At 40.7% G+C, this 9,204-nt stretch overlaps 1 protein-coding gene across 1 annotated transcript; it reads left to right on the top strand.

Annotated features, from left to right (window-relative positions):
• The first annotated feature begins 1,018 nt into the window (after positions 1 to 1,018).
• Positions 1,019 to 8,575, top strand: mcat (malonyl CoA:ACP acyltransferase (mitochondrial)). The gene is made up of 4 exons (XM_072269378.1): positions 1,019 to 1,499; positions 3,550 to 3,637; positions 5,169 to 5,386; positions 7,653 to 8,575. The coding sequence occupies exons 1-4, from the start codon at positions 1,089 to 1,091 to the stop codon at positions 8,073 to 8,075; spliced, it is 1,140 nt and encodes a 379-aa protein (XP_072125479.1). The 5' UTR covers positions 1,019 to 1,088; the 3' UTR covers positions 8,076 to 8,575.
• The last annotated feature ends 629 nt before the right edge of the window (positions 8,576 to 9,204 follow it).

The raw sequence follows: 9,204 nt of genomic DNA, 5'->3' as shown, positions 1-9,204 counted from the left end.
AGCTAAAACATTCCTGTAAAATCTTTACGCAAAGATAAACATGACGCATTATTCATTTTTATTGTATGTTGGTTGTGGATAATAATTAACCGTTAATACAGTATTCATTCCCCAAAGCTGGTAGGGTCGAGGGCCTTTACATTTAGCTATGTCGCATGAAATTGAAAACCCCTTTCAGGCCGTGAAGATTATTCTTGGTAGTTAACAAACTACCAACAAAGGATTTCAGAACTTAAACGAATTAATTTAATTTACACGATATAGTTAAAATAAGTACATTTATTTTGCTCAATGTGTAACTGTATGATTATAATTTGTAACTGAAATCATTCCTACATCAGCCCAGTACTAATTCTGTACCTAAAAGCAATTGTTTTACAAAATATTTGATGTTGAATTCTGAGCATCTGTGATAGGGGTGAAAAGCTTTTTCGATCAGTAATGTCATAATTGATATTAATGATTTAGATTGAGTAAAATAAATCAGTTTAGTCAAATTCATAATTATCGTACAGCTGGGAAGAACTGATCTAACAAAAACGTTTCACGAAATATATAACTGGAAGAGAAAATGTCAAATGTTACTAACTAAGGACTAGTGTGAAATAAACTATTCGCCGAGAAAAGCAGTATTACACGAATTATGTCAAAATAAGTTAAGGTCAGAAGAGATCCAGTGTTTTAGCCAACTTGCTTTCAGCAAGGATAATTAGTTGCGAAAGTACAATGTACCAGTTCTATGCGTTTAAAACTGAATGTTGGAAACTCCCAGCAGACAACGTGGACTTAATTTCCATAAATTTAAGAGATTCTGCAGATGCTGGAAATCTTGAGCAACACGCACAAAATTTTGGAGGAACTCACTAAGTCACGTATCGTCTATGAAACAGTCTACGTTTCGGGCCGAGACCCTTCATCAGGACTGATTATTTACAGCTTCAGATGTTGGTGTTTAGAAGATCGCTTCGTAGGTAGGAACTAAGTTGCGCTGATGTTGTTTTGTCAGTACCCATTAACGTGTTGCTCAGTGCAGAGGTCTGGTCGCAAGTTCTGCGTCTGTTTAAAGCGGCGCTTCCTCTGCTGTTAGTATGAGGCTCGGCACATGGTGCTGCGCTGGAAGGCAGTGGCTACTCTCCTGCGCCGGGACCGGACGCAGGCAGCTGTCGTCCTCCGATCTCCCTCCTCCCGACGTCGCTGAGCTGTTGGCGGCTGATGGCCAGAGCCGGCCTGACTGTACTGACAAACGCCACCCTCGCCAGAGCTCGCTGCTACTCTTCCCCGGCCAAGGCAGCCAGTTCGTGGGGATGGGCAAAGGTCTGGAGAGGTATCAAAGCGTGAGGCAGATGTTTGAGGTCGCCCACAAGGTCCTGGGCTATGACCTGCTGTCACTGTGTGTGAACGGACCGCAGGAAGAGTTAAATAAAACTGTTCATTGTCAGCCCGCCGTATTTGTTACATCCTTGGCGGCGGTGGAAAGACTCAATTATGAAAATCCTGAAGTAAGAACCGTCTGTGCTTTAAACTCTTGAGTTTTTCCTGCGGGCTGCATATTTTGGATTTTATTTTAAGAACACACGCAATACAGTGGTGACAACATCGTGGTTTTTCTAATTTATAATTTAGTGACATAACTGTTAATCCTCACACAATTCTAGGGATGCTTGGACTTCTGAATTTGGGGAGGATGCTGCCTTCAGATTCTATGGACACATTCCAACCCCCTACAGTACTTAATTCATGCATTTGTTCTGCATTCCCTTTATACCTTTGATTTCCAAATGTATTAATTCACACTTCACAGGTTTAAATTCTACCTTGCCCCTTTTGAATTATGTTCAAAGTTTTACAGCTTCAGCTAAGACCAAGTTTTACTTTGGTAACCAAAGAAATCAGAGTAGGCCCCTGTTTCCTCAAGTCTCCACTGCTAATCAAAAACAATCATGACGTTTTACTTCTTTCCAGCATCGCCCAGAAACTCATCAGTGTCTGTCTTGAATATACTCAATCACCAACCCTTGGTTCTAGGGGGGAAAGAAATTCAACAGTCTCTGCCCTCTGCATGAAGAAATTTCTGTCTTATCTCATTTCAGACTGGCCCATTGAGTCCTGTAGAGCCTTCCAGGTGTTAATATGATCATCTCGTTTGTCTAAACTCCAGACTGTATAGTCCTGTCTGCTTGGTCTTTTTTTTCATAGGAAAAGTCCCCCACCCTCCACTCCTGTGAATCTAGTGAACCTTTGTTGACTGCTGGGGTAGGGAGCCAAAATCTGTAACTATTCCACAAGTAGACTTACCAATGCCAGTATAATTACTTTAAGACATATTTAAATTTGTATCCAAATCCTTCTCTAATATAAGATAACATATATGTCTGTACCCCCATATTAACTTTAAGTGATTCATGAACCAGATTGCCTGAACATCAATGATTTTCAGTCATTATTTAATACACATGATGCCTTTCTATTTTCTTACCAAAATAAAGAATGCCTGCAATTCCGTCTCCTTGCCCGTTCACTTGGGTTGTCTTATGTTCCATTGAAGCCATAGACACAGTTGCCTGATGGAGAGATTCAACACAAAACCCAAAAGGACAGTTCCTTTCCTTCCACAGACGCTGCTTGAATTGTTGTGTTTTTCCAGCTGATTGTTTGCTGCTGGCCTTGAAACCATGATCCACTCCCTTCTCCAGCCTTGTATCCCTTTTGCCAATCAACTTTCCAGCTCTTAGCTCCATCCCTCCCCCTCCTGTCTTCTATCATTTCGGATCTCCCCCTCCTACTTTCAAATCTCTTACTATCTTTTCTTTCAGTTAGTCCTGACGAAGGGTCTCGGCCCGAAACATCGACTATGCTTCTTCCTATGGATGCTGTCTGGCCTGCTGCATTCCACCAGCATTTTGTGTGTGTTGCTTGAATTTCCAGCATCTGTAGATTTCCTCAAGTCTGCATCATTCTTGCAGGACGCACTGCCACTCAGATGAATTCCATTAGATGTAGTCTTCTTAGAATGAATAGTTGGGGCCTCAGCATTAATCTCTGCACTAGCACACTCATTACAGCCTTCCAACCTGAAAATAACCTGGTTATCCCTCTCTCTTTTCTGTTCAGACCAAGATTTTATTGACACTGTTTTTGAAAAACATTGCAACCAACCCTGATCCTGCTCACTCAGTCACATAAGCATTGTTCTCAGCAAGGACTTGCACTGTTAGTCATTCAGGAATATGAAGTCTAGCTAACTATTTTCCCTTTCATAGCATGTGCTGTGAAGGCAATTGTAACATTCCCCTTGCTGCATCAGCTGAGGGGGCAAATGACTGAGAGTTACGTACGGGTCTGTGGTGGTCTATTCAGCCAGTAGCAAATGAACAATGACATGGGATTTATACGCAATTTATTTTGAAGATTGGGAGTTTTTATTTTGATTGGAAATAACAAGCTAGCATTGTATTTGCACCTGATATTATATAACAATCTTACTCTGGCTCCACGCTGCATTGTGGAATATTGCTTTTGATGCAGCTTGCTTTCTTTCTGCATCTGTAGGCGGTTGAGAAATGTGTTGGAGCTGCAGGCTTCAGTGTCGGAGAGTTTGCTGCTCTGGTTTTTGCAGGAGCACTGGACTTTGCTGAAGGTGAGGCTGAGAATGGATGAGTCAAAACAGTATCTACTGATACTGATCTACCAATCTACTAGTTTCCCATTGTTGGCTACTACTGTGGTAAGGTAATTAATACTGAAAAATCACTGAAGAGGTATTGGGATGGTGACAGATTCATACAGCAGGGAAACAGGCTGCTGAATTTTGGCTGGCCTCAGATTTGTGGGCAACATGAGGTTTATTTACATGCATAGCATGTAAATAAACCATTGTGTCCTTGTGATCACCTTTCTTCTGAGTAATTTCTTTACTGCCACAACTTAAATACCTGCTTTCTTGTTTGTAATGGCAACTCAATCAAACCAATGCCACTGCTGACGACCCCACAGGTAGCTCTCCTTGTATGACGTGCCTTCCGACCAGTCCGATTAAAAATTTTCCACAAAGTCAAAGAAATATGTTCGATTCTTTATTCGCAAGTAGCAAAACATACAATCTTGAAGCCATGAAACTTATGAAAATAAAACTAGCTATAGTGAATGTACTTAAGCAGAGTTAAGTGATTTCAAATGTAATTAAGTAGTCTACAAAAGATATGACATCTGTCAGTCCCCAATTCTAAAACTGCCCAGAATAAAGCACCTATCTGTAGCTTATTCCTTTCTCTTTTTCCGTGCCTCCACCTGCCTGACTACCTACCACAATAAACACACAACACAGAATACAATGCAGATAGAAATGAGAAAAGTGGTTCCTACACTGTTTTACGCCCACTTCCAAGAATGTTACTGTCTCAATATTCACCTTCTAGAAACATAGAAACATAGAAAATAGGTGCAGGAGTAGGCCATTCGGCCCTTCGAGCCTGCACCGCCATTTATTATGATCATGGCTGATCATCCAACTCAGAACCCCGCCCCAGCCTTCCCTCCATACCCCCTGACCCCCGTAGCCACAAGGGCCATATCTAACTCCCTTTTAAATATAGCCAATGAACTGGCCTCAACTGTTTCCTGTGGCAGAGAATTCTTTTTGTTTCTACCCTCACTTTACACCCCTCTGTCTCTCTGCACTGGTTCCCATCCCCCTGTAGTGAACTGACCTCCTCACGCCTAGCCTCTTTAATTTGATTCCCACCCCCCAACCATTCTAGTTTAAGAATGGGGGGTGGGAATCAAATTAAAGAGGCTAGGCGTGAGGAGGTTAGTTCACTACAGGGGGATGGGAACCAGTGCAGTTCTCTGGTGAATGAGTTAATACCTTGTGTCCTCAATCTCATGAAGGCTCTTCCTGTGTTGTGAATTTTATTATTAATGTATTGATCAAGTATTTAGTACCTTGTTTTGTATTCACTTTAATGGTTTACATAGTACATTCATTCCTTCTCCTTAAGATGAAGATTGTAAGCATCAATCGATTTTTGTATTTCAGGCAATATTTAGAACAGAATAACATTACCCCTCACTGTGTTAGAGGTTGATTAACCCATATTGTTAAAGGCAGCCAATTGCTGCCTTGAAATACAACTGGATACTGTGTTCATTAGTGTTGCTTTCCATCATAGCTCTCTACGCAGTGAAGATACGGGCAGAGGCCATGCAAGAGGCATCAGACTCCATTCCCAGTGGCATGCTGTCTGTTGTGGGACGAGGAGATGCTAGGTATAACAAGGCCTGCTTGGAAGCTCAAGAACATTGTGAGTCTTTGGGGTTGGAAAAGCCTGTGTGTGGAGTGGCTAGCTACCTCTTTCCCAATGGACGTGTGCTTGCTGGGCACTTGCAGGTGAGCACAGATACCTTTTGTAGAAGCTGCAGGAAGGTGTATCCAATATTTTAAAATAACTTAAAAATTATCTAAATGGACTTCTATCACAAAATTTCAGAATAGACTTAAATTCAGACAGAAGATGTCAACATTATACTTCACGATTATGTTTGATTTAAGAAAGTAGTAGAGCACATTATGTGACTGGAACATTAAAAAAATTATTTTAACACATCATGTGACTGGAACATTTAATGGAAATGTGTTTTGCATTTACAGTTCACTTCCTTTATAAAATAATAGGTGGTTCTTAATCTCAGGGGTTGCAAAGGAACAATATTACTTACAGGTAAAATATTAAAAGGAATAACAGGATGACTGACTTCAAACTATGTGGTGCTAAAAATGTGTTGTAAGGTTAAAACGCAATATTACAAGTCTGAATGCAGAATCAGTAAGGCTTGATCAGTAATTTGTCTTTGAAAATAACGTTTACAATACCTGTGTCCCAGCCTAGCTCTCCAGATGTTCACTATAATGATGTAGTGTCCCAGTAGCCAAGGCAGTTAAGCGCTTTGGTTATCTCTCACTGGCACTGTCAGTAAATATTTGTCAATTGTTGTACTTTAATGCGTGCAGAAGCTGGTTAATCTGCCTGCCAAGGACACTGATATTATTAAGCTGGCAGCTGGCAGAGGGACGGTGGAAGAAGCTTGCTGCTTGATTTGATCAGGGAAGCAGAAATAATCTCATAACTTCAAAGAAATATAAAATGGATCTAGGCGTGAACCATTTCCATTGCCTTGGAAGTGGTTCCTGCAGTGCGATATTGTTAAGGGATAGTAAAGCAGTTTCAATGAGAAATAATTTAGAAAGAACCAGCAGAACGTTCAGTTGCACAAAATCTGCAATTTTTTTTGTCCCTTCTTGAATCCACCAGACACCCATAGAGATGCAAGGAGGAGCCTCGCCATGCACAGTGGCATCGCTCTTTGACCCTCCCTGGGCATTTTTTCCACGCATCCTTCGCCAGTGGACAGTTTGGTTCACATTTGCATTCTCAGTTTTTTGGAGGGACTTAATTAAAGAAGGATTGTTAAAGCAGGCCTTACTCTGCAGAGCGTGGTACTGGGGTCTAGCCTGTGGAAAGTCTCCTTTATGTAAGTTCTTTCTTGGCTGCTCTTCAGAAGGTTGTCTGCATCTTGTGACTTGCCAGCTCACAGTTATTGCCTGGCAGTCCATTGTTCCCACAGCCATGAAGTGTTATTGTACTGGGGTTTCCTTTGATCAGACTGTACGTCGGTCCACAATGCACCAACCTCTCTTTTTGCTACATTGCTTCATAAAATGAAATACCAAATCTCCATCCTAATAAAATATTGCCATCTAATGGACACAAATATACATTGCATCAAGGAAATAGAAATACAAAATGGTTCAGGAGCGTTATTGGTGAGCAAGGGATGACTTGCTTCCTCTCTGGTCCTGAGGAGTTGGGTGATAACTGTGTGTGAATGGGGTAAAAAGAGAGTTCTGCATCCATTAGCAAGGATTCATCTGTGTGTGTACACGTGTGTGTACGTACACACACACACACACACACACACACACACACACACACACACACACACACGTACGTAGAAGAGTTATGTCCAAAAGAAAATTGCATCTGTACTAAATCTAATACTCCAAGCACCAGGCCTGTTTGCTATTACAGGTTAAGCGATGACAGTGCTCTGCAGTTTGACTTTTATACATTTTACACCACTGATTATTGAAGTAAGACTATGCTTTATTTTCTCTTTTCAAATGTGTGTAATCTGTCCTCAATTTTGCCAGACTGGCCACTTTGATTAAGAGTTCCGTTTCTTTTACCTTTTCAGCTGCGGCTCATGGAAGTGTTCTGCTTTATTTCAATGTAATTTTAAACATTTACAGAAATACATTGAATGTGAATGTTCAGCAGAGTCAGGTGCCAGCTCTCTTCTCTGACCTACATTGAGTTAACCGATTGCATACGAGAAAGGTAGAGCACCCGTGGTGTCTGCTTCTGATTGTAGTCCAGTGATTGCCAGTGGGTAAAATGCAAGTGAGCACTTGGAAGGAAAAAAACTAGATTCTGCTGGCTGCTAAAGTTCAAGTTTCATGCAGTGTGTTTACTAGTTTGAGGGGAGTCTATAGATGATTGACAATAGATTCTGCCTAAAAGTGTCTTAATCCAAATATTTATAATTTAGATCACCTTTATTATTGAGTCTCTTAAAATATTTCATTCTTTCAATAGGCTCTTGAATTTTTGAAGAAAAATTCCCAGAAATTTCACTTTCTCCGCGCCAAACTGCTGCCGGTCAGTGGTGCCTTCCACACAAATCTCATGGCATCAGCACTTCAGCCACTCCAAGAGGTCCTGAGGGGAATCCATGTGGAGAAACCCCTGATATCTGTCTATTCCAATGTGGATGGCAAAAAGTACATGCACAGTAAGCACATCCAGCAACAACTGGTGAAACAGCTGGTTTCACCTGTGAAATGGGAGCAGACCATGCACGCCATGTATGAACGGAAACAGGGCACTGATTTTCCTGACACGTTTGAGGTAGGTCCAGGTAATCAGCTTGGTGCCATGTTGAAAAGCTGCAACCTGAAGGCATGGCGTTTCTACAGACATATAGATGTGAAAATAAAGGATCTAGATGAAGAAGAATGAAATATTTTTGTTGTTCCTGTGCAGAGAGACTGTTGAAAGAACAATTATCCCCATTTTTTTGATAGGTCTGTTTTTAATCCTACTAGGAAAGAAGACACTTACATGACTTGTGGAAATTCTTCTTTTATTAAAGTCAATATTCAGAATACCTACACTGATTTTTGAGTTGTGAATTGTTCTGAAGGTCATGTACAGAAGTTGAAGTTATAAGAGCAGAATTAGGCCATTCAGCCCATCAAGTCTGCTATACCATTCCATCATGGCTGATCTCAGATCTCACTCAACCCCATACACCATAAAAGGAAACTGATAGGATCTAATATCTCCCACTAGTCCAAATAAAAACCAAGAAAATGCCAGGCAGATACTCTCATTTTGGAGACATTTGTTTTTTTTTAATATGCAGATTACACAGTTATGCTTCTTTAGTCATAAATGTTTTGATGTTCTGTTTGCAACTATTTTTGTTGTTGGAAAAATACTACCGATTTAGTCCTTTCCAGATATAAAAACTTACAATTTTTCCGTATCTTTTTGATTTTGTCGTAAGATAATAGACTTTGATATTTGAAATGGCAGAGTTCGCACTTTTCCTGGTTTCAGCTTCACACCTCAAAAAACCTAGCATTTCTGTCATCGCTCAAACCTGTACTGTTAATTGTACTGCATCTGAGAATATGTGGTCGGTATTATAGATTGCATCCTACAAGCAGTGCTGATTGGTGGTTTGCACATGCTGTGTGGGTCATCTTCCCTATAATGCCCAGAGGTAGAGATTTGTAACCAACAAAATGTATGGAAGCAACATGTCCATGTAGAACATAGAGTGTGCAGCACAAAGTCAGGCTATTCGGAGAGCTGGTCCAATACTCCATCCTCTCCATATCCTAACACCTTCCCTATTTGGAGAGCTGGTCCAATAGTCCATCCTCTCCATATCCTAACATGTTCCCTATCCAGTCCTTACCTAGTTTTCTCTTAAGCACATCAATGTTATTTTCCTTATTTTCTTATAGCGACGTTATTGCCAAAGGATTAACCATGCCAATCTATAAAGGGTTAAGATATCCTTTATTACTACATCTGCAGTTTAATAAATAATGAGTTTTTTAATTGACTTTCATGGTGT

Source organism: Mobula birostris, chromosome 9, assembly GCF_030028105.1.
Source record: "Mobula birostris isolate sMobBir1 chromosome 9, sMobBir1.hap1, whole genome shotgun sequence".
Lineage (NCBI taxonomy): Eukaryota > Metazoa > Chordata > Chondrichthyes > Myliobatiformes > Myliobatidae > Mobula > Mobula birostris.
Note: the sequence above shows the minus strand (reverse complement) of the source record. Positions and strands in the feature narration are given on the sequence as shown.

Excerpts from the sequence above, each read along its gene's own strand:
- mcat (XM_072269378.1), top strand. The coding sequence starts at position 1,089 with ATGAGGCTCGGCACATGGTGCTGCGCTGGAAGGCAGTGGCTACTCTCC. Across the intron at positions 3,638-5,168 it reads AGCACTGGACTTTGCTGAAG|CTCTCTACGCAGTGAAGATA; the intron begins GTGAGGCTGAGA and ends TTTCCATCATAG. Across the intron at positions 5,387-7,652 it reads TGCTTGCTGGGCACTTGCAG|GCTCTTGAATTTTTGAAGAA; the intron begins GTGAGCACAGAT and ends TTCTTTCAATAG.